The sequence below is a fragment of the Macrobrachium rosenbergii genome, chromosome 9 (genome assembly GCF_040412425.1).
Source record: "Macrobrachium rosenbergii isolate ZJJX-2024 chromosome 9, ASM4041242v1, whole genome shotgun sequence".
Classification (NCBI taxonomy): domain Eukaryota; kingdom Metazoa; phylum Arthropoda; class Malacostraca; order Decapoda; family Palaemonidae; genus Macrobrachium; species Macrobrachium rosenbergii.
This window is the reverse complement of record NC_089749.1, coordinates 50353608-50373607: the sequence shown is the minus strand read 5'-3', so window position 1 is coordinate 50373607 and position 20000 is coordinate 50353608. Positions and strand designations below refer to the sequence as shown.

The 20000-nt window shown below is 35.0% G+C and overlaps 1 protein-coding gene across 1 annotated transcript in view; it reads left to right on the top strand.

Moving 5' to 3' along the window:
* LOC136841781 (mucin-2-like) overlaps positions 1-20000 on the top strand; it is a 244327-nt gene that overhangs the window by 41081 nt on the left and 183246 nt on the right. Inside the window, exons 17-21 of the mRNA XM_067109067.1 lie at positions 474-629; positions 981-1043; positions 1129-1240; positions 11078-11206; positions 11634-11738. Coding sequence (XP_066965168.1) covers positions 474-629; positions 981-1043; positions 1129-1240; positions 11078-11206; positions 11634-11738 — 565 coding nt within the window. The remainder of the gene's footprint in view (positions 1-473; positions 630-980; positions 1044-1128; positions 1241-11077; positions 11207-11633; positions 11739-20000) is intronic.

Sequence of the window (20000 nt, the reverse complement as noted above, 5' to 3'; positions counted from 1 at the left end):
AAAGTTCTGATGGCAGAGTCTAGCTGTGGTTACTTTAAAAAAATGACTTTATTTTAGTTTACCTTTTCTTTTTCTTAATATAGTAAGAGCATTGAAATCCCAAATATAGTTCTATTTTCTTTCTTTAATTTTCATATCATGAAAGAAATATCATGTAAAGGCGATTAAATTGTAATTTTATATTTTGTTTATTGAGAGAAAACTCTGTATGCATGACAGCTGCAACATGTCAACATTAATTAGTATATTAACGTGAATCAGTCATGAGAATAAGAAAGTAGCCTTTATGTGACTATTTATAATGATGTAAAAGATATGAAATAATTGGTGTAAATTCCATTATCATTTGATAAAGTTTGTCGTCTTTGTTGGGGCAAAATGTAAGTGAAAGTGTTTACATTTTCTTATGGAAAATGGCTGCCTAGTCAGTTGAGTTGAGTATCCATAATCCAAAGATTTCTAAAACTTTTCAGGTGGAAAAGTGTATTTCATCTTTGTCAGTGTGGGCATCACCAGAGTTCTATGGGAAGTTATATGGACTCTGTGGATACTTAGATGGAATTGTGGATAATGACTTCACCAAACGAGATGGTACTCCTACAGGAGTACAATTTCCAGACTCTTGGGTGGTATGGAAAACTTCTGGAATGAATTAGTGCTTTTGGCTCTTGCCCATAACTTCCCAGTGTACTAAGATTACAGATTTAGTTAATTTTTGAAGAAAACTTTTACTGTATTGGGAAAAATTTGAATGGTGTGATGTCATGAGGAAATTATTTCTATTTCTATTTTGAACAAGGCCAGTTTCTTCTTAAATAATGCTAAATACTAGGTCAGCTTAAATAAATTGAAATGAGTTTGACTTATTATATTCAGGGTTGGTCAGTAATCTTGTTTAATAAGTTAATTACAAATTACAATATTAAGGAAAGAGTATGAGAGAGGGAGAGAGAGTAAATTCTTTGTAACTTTATTTGCAGACCAATTGTGGCGAGGGTGACTTACTAGGTGCGCCTCCTGGGCTAACAGAGACAAGTAGTCAAGTAAGTTAGGGTCCTGTATTTCATTGGAATTAAAAGTTGAATACGCATACATCACTGTACTGAAAAATTCATTTTCAATCCACAGGTTACAAATTGCACCTTGGAAAAAGCACTTGAAGACAGACTTCGCAGCCAGTGTAATCAAACTGTTGAAGAATCAGGAAGTCTGCCTCAGAAGACGATCAGTGTTCTGATTGGTTTGTTTTTATTCTTTTCATCATAGGAGAGCGAGAGAGAGAGAGAGAGAGTCCACCAAAGCATAGTGGTAGTAAAGATTCATTGTTAACATGAGGGAACAACATAAATTAAGGTCTGTTGAATTAGGGAAGTTTTAAAGTTCAATCCTAAAAGTTAGTTAAAATTATGGAAAACAACAGCAGTAAAAGGTAATTATAGCATAAGAATTGTTAAAAGTTTTGACCCGTATTAAGTTTCAGTACTGCCGTGCACAATTTCTGTTGTGTACATTTTCTGTAAGCTTATAAGATGATGTGCAACACTGTTTCGTTCTGTTTCATTGGTGCTGGGAAAACGAAGAAAAGGTGGCACAGAGGAAGGGTTGATGAGTAATACTACTCTGATTCTTAATGGAACCGATTTAATAATGACTGTGAACAAGGAAGACTACAGTCCAAAATTTCTCAAGAGAACATGATGGAGAACTGATTGAAATAAATATTCTTGCAATTATCAGACTACAACCTCGAGAGGTGAAGCCTATCACTTTTTGTTTGATCAGCAAATTGGTAGTCCCATATTATGTAGCAACTAAAAGAGCAATGCACAGTGAAGCATATGCACTGTTAAGAGGAGACAAAGTGAGAAGCAAGGCATGTTAAGTCCTATTAGCTAAAGGGTGAGGAAATGCAGCTAAAACAGATTTAAAATATAGATATGAATACTGTAAGAAAATTCATTTTTCATTACACCTCACTGATAAACTACAAAACCAACCAGCCACAGGAAAAGATCCTCAAACTAGCAAAAGGTAATAGAATACAATCTTGTCAAGATTTAATGTTACACCAAAGGATTCGTGCTTGGTTTACCTCAGAGGCTTTTTACTTGAGTTTCATGTGATATAAAAGAAACCTTACTAATTGATGGATAAAAGTCATAGGACCTTGGCAACAAAGATATTATATGAATGTAGGAAACTGTCTTTGCAAACATGCCATAAAGGCAGAATGAAATGGAAGTGAGTACACTTGTCACCATGCGGCAACAAATAGAGGACAGCCGTCTTATTGGACGAAGATATTTAAGGACAGTGATACAAGCTAAACCTTCCATTTATTTGTTATAAAATAGAGAGAGAGAGAGAGAGAGAGAGAGAGAGGGTCATGGACAAAATAGCTGTTTTGATTGTTAAAGAAATTAAACATATTCTGGCAATAAAATACATTTAACCATTTTACAAACAAATGTAAAATGTGTGGGTTTCTGAACGTATTAACCTGTTGACACCAATTTCTTTCTTAAATTCATTGTCTAAAAACAGGTTTTTATACATTATAACTTGACACTAAGTATACTAAGTACATAAAAAAATTCAATCACTACTGTATTTTATAAAAAAAGTGCATATTAAATTTTGCCTTTTTTTTTTAGTACCATGGGCACAAGGGCCAGTTTTGTTCAGAAACATTCCTCCCCTAAAGAATAATTGTTTTTGTAAAAAATAAAGAAAATGGGGTTTTATGCATTTACTAATACAAATAGACTACAAATTACTATAACCAAAAATAAAAGCTAACTTTGTTTTCATTTACAAGTCCAGATGAACTGCACATAACTATATGCCAATTGGTTAAAAATTCCTGTTTTAGGACCAACAGTACATCCTCCCTCTGTTCAATCAAGAACATGTTCAATTTAAGAAAATGTGATTTTTGATGTTACTTTTGAAGAGAATACCCTTGGGATCCAGAATTTTTGGCATCAGAATCAGAAGACAGTTACAAGTTAGTTCTTGTGACAAACCTCCTGAAAACTAAATGGCTGAGAAACAAGTTTTTCCCTTCCATGGCTGGTTGACCATCTTCTTGCATTTCCAACAGGGTGGCGGATTGATATTACTGTGAGTGTGCCAAGCCTTACTGGCTGTTTTCTCAAATTTGCTACATTGCCATATCTTCAAAACAAAATTCATCTCTTTAATCTCTCAAGGAATGTTGACCTATTTCTGTTTGCCTGCTGGTCACACCCTTTATGGTCCAGGCGACTGACAAGAACACAGTCTGTAAGTTTTATTTCTTGCAAGGATATGGTACTTGTACAATACGTTTTTCAAACATTATGAACACACACTCAGTGTGTGTATAGGCTAATAACTTTGGGTTAAGGAGACTCTTATTAGTCCTAAAATGTAATGTGTTTCATATTGCTAGTTTTTCTCAGTTATAACTTACAGTTATTTAATCCCATTTTTCTTGATATACTTTATTTGTTGTTCTTGAAAAAGGTCATTTTTATTTTTAACTTGAACTGTTCTTCATTCCCAGGTAGTTTATTTACAAACATATTATCATACAGCATTATTAATTACAAACAAATAAACAATGTTGTGGTTAATTTATTCACGTGCAACAATTACCTGTGATTCCTTTGTGAAATATCTCTGCACTCTAGGGTCAATTTCTGTAGCCTGGGGATAAATAATGCTGTGCTTGGTGGTGACCATGTGAATGAATGAGGTGTGTGATGGTCCTTGCCCAGGGTCACTTCTGACTTTGGCAGAGGATGAAACAGATGTGGCAGCAATGCTAAAAATTTCTGCCACATTTATAAGTGAATATTATCTTAAACATCACCAAGGAGTCGAAATACTTAATGCAGCAATTGATGTTCGTGCATTGAGACCAGTAGTGAAATCTCATAGCATAATATATAATTTGGGAAATTTTAAGAGGCAACAATGCAAACTTGATAAAACCATCATGAAGGCTTGGCAGAGGCATAGCAGTAATGATAATACTGTTCCCATGCCATTTAAAAAGAGACTTCAATTTTTTCAAACCTACAGTCATATGATTGATGATCTTCCATTTTTAGGGATGATGTATCAACTTTAAAGGACATCTGATACAGGCTATTGAGGACTTCATTTGTGCAGATTGGTTATAACTAGAAAAAAATATCTACATAAATTTCGCAATCATATGGGTTCTTAAGGCTACTGATCATAGATTAAACCACTTTTGAACCTAGACTGTCATTGTTCTTGGTAAGATTTGTTTACTCTCCATGACATGAATCCATGTGCAAACAACAGCCACTCATTCTACAACATAGCATCCATTGCTTGAAGCCAAATCATAAAGGTTTGCCTAATATAAGTAGCTGTAGAGAGCTGCTTCTGCAATATCCTAAAATCTGTTCAACTATTGATAGTCCCTCAGGGAATGTCCCAGACTACTTGAACTTCTTCCTTGCTGTTTTCTGAATTTTCATTCTTAACAAAATGAAGATAATTTATGCCTTTGAATCTGTTTCTTGGTATTGTTTTTCAAGTAATCTGGGTTTCAAGGTCTTTATCCATACTCCAGTAGTGCCGTTCACTTGGTAGTTTGTGTTACCCAGAAAAAAGGGATTGCGCAAAATTTCCAAAAAATTTTAGTGATTGACAAAAACCATGTACAATTTATTTTGTGTGGTATAAATTACTGATTATTTACAAATATTTAGTAAGTTATTGCCAAGACAGAGTTCAAAAATCTCAAACAGGCTTTTGCCAAGAAGTTTACCTTTCATTAATGTCATTCTTTCATTTGCTCCAATAGCAGTTGGTGATGTGAATTTTGAGAAATTAGACTCATCTAAAATATTGTCAAAGTCCTCTTCATCCATTAGTTTATGTACTGGTTGAGGTATTCCCATAGAAAACAGAAAAAAGGAGTCCCATGACCAATGCCTTTATTCTAGAACCACAATTTGAGTGCCCACTATATTTGAACAAAAATATTTTTGAAGATTTACCCAATTAGATAGGCCAATTAGAACATTCATTGATCTTTTATACAGATATAGATTGGATATAAGTACTACTTACCAAAAAATCTTTGATTGAAAAATAGGATAAATGGAGTGTGCCCTTAACCTTAAGAATTTCACACTACAGTAAACCCTCAATTATCTGGATTGCCTTTATCTGGAACTCGACACTATCTGACACACTCGGACCAATGATGAAGGCCCCGAAGATATATGATCTATAAAGATTTTAAAAATTTGAAAAACTGCCTGCCGATGGTTGGCAATGCTGTGCGGCCTCTAGATGATGTTGGTAACACTGACTACACTTGGACTAACTGAGAAAGGGTTTTTGGGGTGGGGAGGCCTTGAGAAGTTTCCATGGTGGGGGTGTCAGGTGGCTTGGTGCCATCGGAGAGAAGGGCCAGCAAGGGTGTGTTGAGGAAGGCTCAGAGAATGACTTGTTTTGGAAGGTGGGTGTAGCTGGGGAGCAGGTTGTATGTCGGGGTGGGGAAGCAGTGTTGGATGGGTGAAAAGGGCTAGGTAGACGTGTGCAGTACTGAGATACAGTAGAGAGAGAGAGAGTGAGGGAGCGCAATAACTGAGGTATGTTTACATTAACACCCACACACTCCGTCACTTTTTTATTCACGTTTATGCTACAATATTCTTGTTTATATTTTTAATGTATTTTCTCATTTTTTTATCAAACCAAAATGTAAATGCAGTTTTGAGCATAGGCTACAAAAAAAGAGAGAGAACAATAATTGAGGTATGTTTACATTAAAATGTAAGGTACAGTAACACACACACACACTCCTTCACTTTTTTATTTATATTTTGATACAGTATTCTTGTTTACATTTTTACTGTATTTTTTCATTGTTTTTTCAAACCAAAAGATAAATGCATTTGTGTGAATAGGCTACGAGAGAGAGAGAGGTATGTTTACATCAAAGTCTAAGGACAGTAACACACATCCTTTACTTTTTTATTTATATTTTATGCTACAGTATTCTTGTTTATATTTTTCTGTATTTTCTCATTTTTTTTTTTTTCAAAACAAAAGATGAATGCACACACTCATTCCATGCTGTTGGCAAACTTGCTACAGCCTGTGTTTGGCCTTTCCTACATATGAAATTTGCATCTAAATATTTTTACGGTGATTAGAGATGAAATATCAACATTGATAAAATATTCTCGTGTACTGTTATAATATGTGTGATAATCATATTTAGAGTCAACTAAACTTGTGATGAAGTATGGTACAGTTCAGGCAAAGCAAAAAATATGGAAACACATACCAGTGTTTGCACTTACTCGTTCGATGGCGTCAAGAGCTTCCAAGATTTTGTATAGTTTTATGTAATATGTTTATGGTATGGTAACTTATATTTCATTAAAGGATACGCACAGTACTCAGATATGGTAGAAGAGAGAGAACAACAACTGAGGTATGCTTACATTAAAGCCTAATACATTAACATACACTCTTAGAATACAGTATTTTGTTTATATTTTATGCTACTGTATTCTTGTATGTGTTTTTAGTGCATTTTCTCATTTTTTTTGTTCTTACTAACCAAAAGATAAACATATTTGTGTACATAGGGTTCATACATATGCACATGGTCATTCCATGCCGTTGGGGAACTTGGTACAGCCTGTTTGGTTTTGTCTTGCCTACATATGAAATTTGCATTTTAAATGTTTTTATGGTGATTAGAGATGAAATGCCAACAGTGATAGAATATTCTCATGTTTAGAGAGAGAGAGAGAGAGAGAGAGAAAACGAGGTGTTTTTACATCAGTAAACAAATGAATTGGGAAACAGCTGTGTTGCAATTTTGAGGGATTTTACTTTAACATAAAATATGTTAGTTTACCTTTTCATACCAGTTTTAAGTTTATGTACAAAAATAAAAATAGTTCCATTAATACATTAATTTCTTTAGAAAAAAAAATTATTTTCCTAATTCTTTCAGTAGTAGGCTCAATCAGCTGATTCTGAGAATATAAACATTACAAATGATGGGATGGTTTTTTTTTTTTATACATACAGTATTACAATGATGATATAGCGGTATAGTAATACAGTATGAATGGATTCTCTAAGTGAAATAACAGTTTCATTACTATTACCTTTATCTTAAATACAGCTGCAATATCCTATTTGACTTTTGCAAATGGGCACTGAATGTAACACCACGGCTAGCCTACTCTATAGTTCACACATACACATTTTTATCTTTGTATATGGTACTACAATATGGTAACGCTGCTAGGGAAGTTGTTGTATAAAAATACGTTAATGGTCATAAAACCACAGTGAGCTAACTGCCTACTGAACTGTGTCATTTACTAGAGAGAAAAAAAGAAAGGGTTCCATTTTTTCTCAAACTGTATTCATGTAGCGTATTTTTATTTAAACGGGGAAAATAGGTAGATAATTGCCTTTTGCATAAAGTTTTCAGTTTAAAGTTTTGATGGTTTTTGTTTATAAGCATATTGAGTTTTTACAGTTGTGTGGTGTTGACAAGGTTAGTTGAGGAAGGGTAGAGTTGCCTTTGAACACCCCCCTAGATTTTTTTAATGCCCATTATCCAGATTTTGCCATTATCTGATGGATCCTTGGCTTTATTAATCTGGATAATTGAGGGATTACGTGTATACTGAAGATTGAGATGGAAGTGTTGCCAGTTTTCAGCTAAATATAGTTTAATATTTAAAAGACACATTAGTCTTTTTGATTAAATAAATATATATAATATATATGAAAAATACAAGGTTTGGTGAAATATTTTGTCTTGTGCTCCTAAAAAGGCACCATGAGTGCAGATGGGTCAAGATTACTCGGGTGTTCTTGATAAACTTGTAGATTTTTATAGCAAAGTATTATAAACATGCAGGACTTAGTGACTAAACTTATTTATTGTGAAGTTATTCATCCATGAGCAGTAATTTCAAATGCTAAGGATTTCTAAGACGCTACTAAAAGTTGCTCAGAAATGCATTGAAACTGACATTAAAATAGTTATTAATTGAATCCACTTTTAAAAGTAATCCTTCAGCTACCTGAATTAATAGAGCTAAGGGTCCGTCGGATATGGACGAAATCTGAATACATGTAATGGCTAGTAAAAAAATCTAGGGGGTTGAAGGGCAACTCTTTACCCTTCCTCACCTAACCTTGTCAAAACCTTATAAGTGTAAACTCTTAGTATACTTATAAACAACAACCATCGCAATTTAAACTGAAAACTTTATGCAAGAGGTAATTTCTAACAAAATATACTGCATAAATACAAAAAAAAAAAAAAAATGCAATCTCTATTTTTCCTCTCCCTAGTAAATGACACAAGTTCAGTAAGCATATAGCCTACCTGTGTTTAAACACAGCCTACCATGATTTTATGATAATGTATTTTTATACAGCAACTTCCATACCAATTATTACCACATTGTATTACCATACATGAGATAAAGAAGTAAAAATGTGCCAAAGTTTCTTTGGCGCGATCGAGTTTTCTGTACAACACATAATGCTGTATGAGACTTTCAGCCATGGCCAATGAAACTCTTAACCGCGGGCCATGAAACTCGGCCACGGGACCAGTGGTGGCCTGTGTTGTTGGTACCTATAGCAGTGCTATAAGTACAATTACCACTAAATTTAACCTTAAACAAAAAACTACTAAGGCTAGAGGGCTGCACTGTTTGATGATTGAAGGGTGGATGATCAACATACAAATATGCAGCCCTCTAGCCTCAATTTTTAAGATCTGGGGGTGGACGCACAGACAAAGCCGGCACAAAAGTTTTCTTTTACAGAAAACTAAAATGTGTAGGCTATATGTTAACTATGGACCCTGCTATCCCAGGTGTTACACGCATAATGTCATTTTGCAAAAATCAAATAGACTATTACAGCTGTATTTAAGATGAAGGTAATGGTAATGAAACTGTTATTTTACTTACAGAATCCATTTATACTATTATTATATTGATAAATTATCACCGTAACATACACAAAAAACTGATTGTCCCACCATTTGCAATGTTTACATTCCCATAATCAGCTGATTGAGCCTACTACTGAAAGAATTAGAAAAATTATTTAATAGTCGCTAAAAGAAACGAATGTATTAATGGAATTATTATTTTAAATTTTTGTACTTAAATGTAAAATGAATATACAAAAATAAAATCCCTCAGAATCACAAAACAGCTGTTTCTTGATTTGTTTGTTTACCAACGTATACATGCCTCAGTTCTCTCTCTCTCTCTCTCTCTCTCTCTCTCTCTCTCTCTCTCTCTCTCTCTCTCTCTCTCTCTAATGAAATCTCTCAGTACTGTACATATATGAAGCTAAAACTAAAAGAAGTTCACAACGCCATCGAATGAGTGTGTGCATGCGTAAGTATGTTTTTTTTTTTTTTGGGCTTTGCTTGATTTACTGTACTGTTTTTATTACAAGTTTAGTTGATTCTGAGTATGATTAACACACATAACAGTACACAAGAGAATATTTTATCACTGTTGATATTTCATTTCTGATCACCGTAAAAATATTTAAGATGCTTATTTCATATGTAGGGAAGGCAAAGCCAAACAGATTGTACCAAGTTCACCGACAGCATGGAATTAATGTGTGCATGTGTATGGGTCCTACGGACTTGATTGCAATTATAATTTGGTTTCAAAAACGATAAAAATTAGAAAACAGTAAAAATATAAATGAGAATACTACAGCATAAAATATAAACAAAGTGCAGTAGTGTAAGAGTGTGTGTGTTGCTGTATTAGGCTATAATGTAAACATACCTCAGTCTGTCTGTCTCTCTCTCTATCTCTCTACCGTACATCAGTACTGTACATATCCTTTAATGAAATATCAATTACTGTACCATAAACATAAAAACACGAAACTAAACAAACCCATGAAGTTCGCAATACCATCGAATGAGTGCATGCATACGTAGGTAGGTGTTGCCATATTTTTTCCTTTGTCTGGTTTACTGTACAATACTTCATTACAAGTTTAGTAGACTCTATGATTATCACACATGAAAGTTTGCAAGAGAATATTTTATCGCTGTTGATGTTCCATCTCTAATCACCATAAAAATATTTGAAATCCGAATTTCATTTGTAGGCAACACTAAACCGAACAGGCTGTAGCAAGTTTTCCAACTGCATTGAATGAGTGTGTGCATACATACGTACCCTACGCATTAATCTTTTGGTTGAAACAATAAAAAATTAGAAAATACAGTAAAAATAAATTATAATACTGTAGAACAAAATATAGATAAAACTAGAAGATGTGTGTGTTACTGTGCCTAGACTTCAATGTAAATACCTCAGTTTCTCTCTCTCTCTCTCGTGTAGCCCACACACAGGATTGCATTCATATTTTGGTTTGAGAAAATAAATAATAAGAAAATACAACAAAAATATAAGTAAGAATACTGTAGCATAAAACATAAAGAAAAAAGTGAAGGAGTGTGTGTTACTCTCTCTCTCCCCCTGTATCTCAGTACTTTACATATCCTTTAATAAAATGTGAATTACTGTATCAAAAACATAAAAACATGAAACCAAACAAGCTCTCTCAAGTCGGGTGTACCTAGCCCTCTTCATCCATCCAACACTGCATCCCCACCCCCTCCCAACCAAAGAAACTGCTCCCCAAGCTCCACCCACCTTCCAAAACAACCCCATTCTCTGAGCCTTCCTTTACTTGGCCTTACTGCCCCTCTCCATAGCAGCAAGCCATCTGACCCCCCCCCCAACTATGGAAATTTCTTGAGGCTTCCCCCACCCCTCAAAAGCCTTTCCCAGTCAGTCTGAGCGTTGGCAGTGTTGCCACTATTTTCTTGAGGCTGCGCAGCATTGTCATCCATCGGAGGGTAGTTTTTTTCCAATTATTTCATTTATGTATAGCCTATCATATATCTTTGGGGACTTGATCCCTGGTCCGGGTGTGTCAGATAATGGCGATATGGATAATTGAGGGATTACTATATTACATATAATATTGACTTTTACTTTTGCAGCCAACTGTTTATTTGATGTGTGCTCCATTTACCAAAATACATCTGGCAATGCAAGTGCTGTTCAAGAATGGCTGGGGGAAGTCAAAACATCCATGGAAGACATCACTGATATACATAATAAAACTACTGGTAATGATATTGTTAACTCTTACTTCATTGCAGTGATGACACTCAATAAGTGATCTCGAATGCAAGGTTTTGAATGTTTATCTTTTTGAGGAAAATACTTGACCAAAATAGACTACTTTTAAAAATGAAAAGTCCAGCTATTATCTCTAATATTTATAGATATTCATTTTTATTTTTATTTTTCTAGTTTTTCTTTGTTTATTTGCAGTTACAATACTGGTATCCTTGACCACCTTTACTTTTATGAGCGAGGCTTCTGAAAATGAGTAAAAATTGAAATAGCCATACAATGGCAATTTTATTTTGTGTATTACCTTTCATACAACAGTGAACGGGAGAGGTAACTTTGCTGATTCATATTCAGTCCTTACAGTTAAAGTAAGCCTTTTTCAGATCCTGGTCTAACACTTGTTTGAAATTTCTGCAGATACTGATGTGTTGCCAGAGATTTTACTCGTAGACCCTTTCAACGTAACTTCTGTAGTGACAGAGACGACTAAGCCAGTGTCTTCAGAATCTCCTGTGATTAAAGGTGAGTCTGATATTAAATGAAACGGCTCGTTTGTCCCATATTGCGATAAATAATAAATTCTGTTAAGCTTTGAAAGAAAAATTTTTAATGACTCCACTCAAAAGCATATTATAGGAGTACAGTAATTACTTTGCATTTATGGTAATTTCGGATATTAAGGAAAAGGGACCTAATGAGTAAAAAACTTACTTCGAAAGCTAGGAGCAGTAATACCAGAGGTATACATGGGGATACACGTGGGTGTTTCAACACCAGGGTTGCACATAATGAAATTGCTAGACCTATAAGGAAAAAGTTCAAGCAAATCGATAATGTAAGTGTCATTATTTAGTAGGTTAACGTAATGTCCACTAATTTTTAAAATCCTGTGAAATCACAAAACTGCTTACCAATATAATCACTTCATTCAACCTCTCTCTCTCTCCCTGAATAATTCACAAATAATTTCACTTTTGAGATTTAAGTAATGCCAGCCACCCATCTCTCTCACTCTCTCTCTCTCTCTCTCTCTCTTTCAAGTTCCTCGCTAGGTGACGGGTTCGTTCTCCTTCTGCACTCTGTTGTGTCGCGAGTTCGAATCTCCGACGGCCAGTGAAGAACAGAGAATTTGTTTCTAGTGATAGAAATTCATTTCTACCGCTATAATGTGGTTGGATTCACAATAAGCTGTAGGTCCCGTTGCTAGGTAACCAACTGGTTCTTAGCCATGTAAAATAAATCTAATCGCCGGGCCAGCCTAGGAAACTGTTAATCAGCTCAGTGGTCTGAATTAAACTAAGATATACTTATTTTGCTCTCTCTTCCCCCAAATAATTCCAATTTGAGATTTAAGTAAAGGCCAACTGCCCATATGTCTCTCTCTCTCTCTCTCTCTCTCTCTCTCTCTCTCTCCTGTACTACATATATTCTTCAGAAGAAATATGGATTACTGTATATAAACAAATATACTAAGAATTCTGCATCATTGGATTTGTATTACACTTTTTTTATTGTGGGCGTGAGCTTCATGACGACACGGTATTGGCTCGGTGATTAGAAGTAGCCAATAATGAGGAAGCGTAGCAACCCACTCTCTCCATGACGATGCAGCTATTGGCGGAAGGACTGAAAGCGCCAATAACAACTTTAACAACCTCCTCTCCTCTCTCTCTCTCCTTGCGACATGCTATTGGCAGGAAGGGTGGGATTTTAACCAACTACAAAGCATGCCTCAGGACTTTGCATACACTAAAAAGGAGGGTGGTGATATTTTTCTCTCTCTCTCTGATACTGAAGAGAGAAAAGAATGATAACACAAATTTTTAACAAATTAGATGGTGAGGTCTAATCACATTTACATGATAAATAAATGACTTACCTAATAATAAGTATAATTTTCAATAATAATATTAAATAATAATAATAATATACTGTAATTACAACAATTATGCATTTTAAAGTAAATTATTTCAATTTTAAACAAAGAGAGAGATATCTTACCCTGTCTCACACCCTGTCTTTTGCCCAAAGCTCTGAAGCTATGGGGAGGGTGGAACTGTCAAAAATGTCAAATTACTTGACATTTCTGACCAAGGGTAGAAGATCAATTTTTCCCTTCTTCTCTCTCTCTCTCTCTCTCATCAAAGGGTAGAATGAGAAATGGATAGATATATAAATAGATACTTAGTTCAGCCCTTCTCTCTCTCTCATTCTCTTAGGAACTGCTAATTTGAGTCTCTTTACATATGCACACTGTTTGTGTGTGTGTTCATAGTGTTTTAAAAATGCGTAGTAAAGGTAGTAGTACATCTTTGGAAGACAAAAAACATTTTTTTGTTGTTGTCAGTCAGAGTAACAAGAAATGGATTAAAGAGATAAACCTCTCTCTCTCTCTCTAACAAGAAATGGATTAAAGAGATAAACCTCTCTCTCTCTCTCTCTCTCTCTTTTGCCCGTACCAGCACAAGAATGGCTGAATGTAAGTCGTAGTGGTAATTTTCTCTCTCTCTCTCTCTCTCTTTGGCTGGAGAAGGGTACTAACATTTATGATGACTTTGAAATGATATTAATAATATAATTTCAAAGATTAATACATTAGTAATAGGATAATAATTTAAGCCATATTTTTTGTAGGATGATACTTTAAGTACAGTAAACCCACCGTATTCGCGGGGGATGTGTACCCCCCCCTGCGAATAGCTAAAACCCGCAAATACTTAGAAACATTCTAAAAACATTTAGAACTGCCTATTTTGATAGTTCAAACAGACACAAAACAAACTAAAAATGCTTATACAGGTATTATCCTACTTACGATGGGGTTAGGTTCCAAAAAAAACCATCGTTTGTTGGAAAAAACGTAAGAAATACCAAAACATATCTCGAACATAGCCTAGCCTACACTAGGGTATTAGGTACCATGTATGCAGTACATACATGGTAGCCTAGCCTACACTATAAAGTATACTCTATACATACACGGTATAGTAATTACTAATATCAGCTAATTCTGGATGTTCATGCAAAGTGACTTAAATGATAATTCAATTGCAAAGAAATTGAATAACAAGAATTAGCTTAGCCTACACTATGGTACATTGTATACATACATATATGGTAGCATAGCCTACATTATACTGTACTCTATATTCACATATCGTATTATACAAACGTCAACATAACGAATATGCATCTTATAAAATGTTATGCCTTAATTCACTGTATCCAATAACATTGTATATATTCTTATATTGCTTTTGTATTATAAATTGCAGTCATAACGATCAATGTTTTAGTTTGGAAATCGTTTATGCTGCATTTATTTCGCCGTATTTAATACAGTTCAGAGCGCTTTTCTTGCTTCTAGTTAGCGTAAATGAATCTCTAGATAATTTATTTATATGGGGCAGGGTTATTTTAGTTTCTGTGAATTGTTTTCAAGTTAGACATTGCTGTTCTATCCCAGACAGAAGAAGAGAATTCAACCATCCTCCTTCCTCTGAGCTGTGACTTCACGTGCCAATTTTATAATCAGTCTACTGTGAAGATTTTTTTACCTAACATTTGTTAGGTACCTATTGTAAGACAAGGACTTCATCTATCCAACATACTAGTCCATATAGAAAATGTGGTTAGCTTGCTCCAAGCTGAGGCCATTTGAATCTGTTGAAACAGTTTTAAATTTTTTATATATTTTCTGAAATTAGAGCTGCCTTGCTAATTACAACAATCATCACTGTCAAGACCCTTGCTTTATGGTTTTGGAATTGATTCTAATATAGAAAGTGTTAATTCCCCTTCTTCAGCGTTTTGCACTAAAGGTCCAGCTCACGGTACGCCATTACCTGGTCCTGAATACGGTTCTTGGACTCTGTCATCCCTCAAATCTGTGGGCCCAGTACAACTACAGTACAACTCATATGCTCCAAAAGGCAGTCTTCTTGGTTGGTTGGCATCAGGAGCCTAGATTACCATACTGGGCTCTCTTAGACAGGGATAACATTTCATCACCCATACACCTAGTTGTCATTTACTGTTGTCTCCTGGCCTATCATTCCTGGGCAAGAATGAGGACCTTTGAGGGAAAAACCCTTTTTTTTTCCTGATAAGGGAACTTAGTATTTTGGCTAAAATATTATGCCCAGTTCAAGCACTCACAGTTTACTTATATGTTACAGAAAACATCCCAGATGGTCCTATTTTTCCTACACCATGCTAATAAAACCACTTTCTCTACATGGGCTGAGGAATTATTTTATTTTCCCTTGTTAAAAGACAAACCCTCACTTCTTTTCCTAAGTCGCATGTCATCCAGAGGTGAAGTCGTCAATAACTTTCTTGAATGTTTCCTTCAAAGAAATTAAGAGTGCAAGGGGTGGTTATAAGGTAGAATTCCTGAAACACGGAAGGTGCAATAATCCCACAACCAGACCTGACATAATTAGATAGTTTCACTATAGAACCACAAGAAATAAGACATATATAGGTTCATGTGTTTCCTGTTCTTTATTACCAAGCCCTAATGGGTGTCCAGAATAAAGAAAACAGTTGGCATCCTATGACTTTACCTTGGATAAAAAATTCATGAATCACTATGTCCATGACAGTGGCAGTCATGCTGATATACTCCCAGGGAAGGCACAATAATCCTGCAGCCAGACCCAACCTAATTAGGCAAGTCACCTTAAAGCCACAAAGAATAATTCATATACAGGTTCCTTTTCTTAATTGCCAAACCTTAATGGGTATCTAAAATGGTCAAGAACCTGTGACTATACTTAAGACCATAAATTTATCTGTGTTGTTGGGGTTTTGGGGTTTATTTATTAGGAGCTGAGCCATTTTGTCACCTGTCAATTTCTTATGTAAACTTCTTTGAGGTTTTGACGTAGGAAAAACCTATTTTTTAGTATACTGTAGAGTCCCCAAACCCACCCACTCTCCTGACAAAAGTCCCACATGTACCTGGTGTTTAATGAGGAAGATAGCCGACATAAGTGCTGCTGTCACATCGGTATGAGCAGGATCAAGGGAGAACCAAGGCAATTGACATGGATAGGAGATATAGCCCTCTTGCTCTGAGTCCCTTCCATTCTATCACTGTGCTAATAAGCACTATTCTGGTCAAGAACAACTGTAAGAGAATTCTTTGAGATTGGCTGGTCTGTCTTATGGAGCCCTGGGGGGACCATGAGAGTGTAGCTCCTTTGAGGATGAACAGCTGCTAATGTATGTATGTATATTATATATTATATATATATATATATATATATATATATATATATATATATATATATATATATATATATATATATATATATATATATATATATATATATATATATATATATATATATATATATATATATATATATATATATATATATATATATATATATATATATATATATATATATATATATATATATATATATCATACACACACACACCACACACAAAGTGGTTCCTTGTTGTCCAAATGATCTGTTATTAGTATTTTCATTATAGAAGTAAAATTTTGAAAAACCACGCCGGGATTGGCAGGGAGGAGAAATGAGATCCTCGGGGTTGGATGAGGGAGGAGCCATGTGGATCAGGGACGGAAGATACGTGAGTGGGAAGGTGATAAAACAACTGGTGTGATGGTTCTTATTTTAAAATGCCAAAGTAGGTCCTGAAAGTCCTTAATCAACCTCAACGTAACTTGTTAATGAAGCACTAGTCTAAATCTGGGCCTTGTGTTCATGTCTGTGCCTGTGGTTGACACTTTGCATAACTTTATCGCACATATTTTTGCAATCTATATGGTGATGAATAATCGTGAATAACAATGCCACACATGAATGAAGAAGAAGCCTGTTAAGGAAGTGATGAAGAAAAAGGAGTTTTTAACTGTTGAAGTTAAGAAAGAAATAATCGCCAAGCATGAAGCTGGCACATGCGTGTCTGACTTAGCTCAAGAATATGGCTGATCTATGTCGACGATATGTACTGTTCTAAATAAGAAAGGGAAAATTACGGCATTAGATGCTGCTGTAGAAGTAACAGAATATCGTTTAACCCAGCACCCACAAGATTGGAAGAAATGGAAAAATTGATGCTTTTTCTGGTTAAAGGCTGAAAGAGCTCACTGGGATTCTGTGAATCAATCATGATTTTGCAGAAAACCTTGACCATTCATGGAGGTGCAGGACACAGGTCCTTCTCGAAATGGAAATAAAAATGAGCCATGGATGGTTCCCAGCATGGGGGAGGCTGCCAGTCTAAATACAAAAGCGGCCGAAGATTATGTGAAGAAGTTTAAAAGTTTAGTGGATTCTCAGGCTACCAGTCCCAACAAGTATTCAGCATGGCGAGACAGGTCTTTTTTGGAAGATGCAAACAAGACCTATAGTACACATCGAAGAAAAGAAAATGCAGGACATAAGCCAATGAAAAGACCGCACTACGGCTTTTTGTTCTGTGCTATTGCATCAGGGATCTAAAAATAAAGCCATTACTGGTTTATCATTCTGAGAATGTCACGTGGAAGTCCAACAATAAAGCCTGGAGTCACGCTTGAGCTGTTCATCTGATGGTTGAAAACAGATTGTTACTCAACCGTGATGAAATGGACAACACACCTGCCTATCTGAAGGACATGAAAGATCACATACGGTTGGACAGGCAATTCGACTTCATCAACATTGTGTTCCTCCCTCCCAACACCACCCCCATACTCCAGCCCATGGATCAGCAGGTCATATCCAATTTTAAAACTCTGCACAAGGCTCTGTTTCAGATGCTTCACAGTTGCGAAGCAAAGACACAACCGCAGGAGTTTTGAAAGAACGACTGACATAGATCAGCTGCTTAAAACTCGGTAATACTGCATGCAGAGCGTCACAAAAGAACACTCAATTCTGCTTGGAAAACTATGGCCTGACTGCGTTCTTGAACGTGACCTCAAAGGTTTCATTCATGAGGACTAAACCGTAGAGGAGATCATGTCATTCGGCAAAACCATGGGGCAGGAGGTACCCCACAAAGACATAAACAAACTGATTGATGAACATGATGAGGAGTTGACAGTGGATGAATCAAAGGAGATGCCTGAAGAGACAGAGGTGAGGTGGGAACTTTCTTCATCCGAGGATGAAATTGGAAACAGTACTGACTTCCGCTGCTGTCATCCACAGAAATCAAGGAAATGGTGTAAACGTGGAAAAATCTAAAGAAATTTGTAGAAGCAAGCAATCCAATATGCACAGAAGCAGAAGCCAGTTTGTTTGATGATGTGGGGATGAGTTACAGCGACTTTTACAGTACTAAAAAGGTGCAAAAAACAAGTGTCACTCGATAGGTATTTTACCGTAGCAAAAATAAATGATTCGGGTGAATCAAGTGTAAAAGAAAGCAAACAGGCAAAAAGTAGTGAAAGAGAAAAATCATCCAAGCCTGGTCCCAGTGGCACATCTGGAGAAAGTCAGTGGGAGCGGACCCTGTCTCCCACCATCCCCTCCCCTCACCTCTCTACCACCTCACTGTTTTGTCCTGAGCAGCTCACTCAAAGTAGATTCTCTTTACGATTTTTATTGTTACAATGTTGCATTTAGTTTTTATACTGTATCAATATGTTAAATTTATTGTGAAATTCCCTTCTTTTATTGTTTTGGTGTAAATTATTACTGCTTTTACATACATACAGTAATGTTTTTACTGTCTCTTCTCCTTCTCCCCACAGCAATATAAACGCTCCCTCCCTCTATCTCAAGTCAGCTGTGCGTCACTGCAGTGACATGATTTTGATAAGCTTTTATGTTATATTTTATTGTAATGCTTTATTCTTTTATTTATTTGGTTGAATATGAGTTATCATTAAACAATGTATTGTGCCTGCAATAAAATAATTGTATTAAAGTGGAGTACAAAGGTGGATATGGAAATTCTTGGTATGGGATGAATTAATTGAATTCCGTTATTTATTCCATTAATAGAATATTTGGATTGATATAAGCATTTTGATATATACAAATTGGAATTTGGAGCAATTAAATTAAGTAAACCAAAGAACTATAGTGTATATATATATATACAGTATATATATATATATATATATATATATATATATATATATATATATATATATGTATATATAACTATATATATATATATTATATGTATATATATATTATATATATATATATATATATATATATATATATATATATATATAACATATATATATATAATATATATATATATATATATATTGATACAAAAATAGATTCATTACGTTTACCCTCCATATTTTTAGAACTTTGTAAAAATAAAGCAAAAAGACATTTATAATCCAGCAGTGTAACAATGAACTTAAGAATATTCTCTGTTTACCATTTCATCCTAATTTCATTCCACAGTGCCCATTTAAAACGTGATATTAACTTATTATTTAAATATAATATTTTGAAATTACCTAGAATATTACAATTCAAACAATATTGTATACTGTACAGTATTCCTTCAATTCAAACAACATATTGTGCACTGTATACGGTATTCCTTGTAAAATATCCCAATATTGGTCAAACATCAAAAGGACTAAAAAGTAGAAGCTCCCAACACAAATATGCCATTTGAAACATCAAATAATGGCATTGTGGATCACTGGCTTAAGACAGGCCATGGGATGAAATGGGATAAGTCAATGGACAGTTTATTTACAAGGTCAACAACCATCGGAAAGAAATCTGCTAGAACTGTCTTCACTGAAGCTGCTTCCTGGAATGTTAATCTCCCACCCTG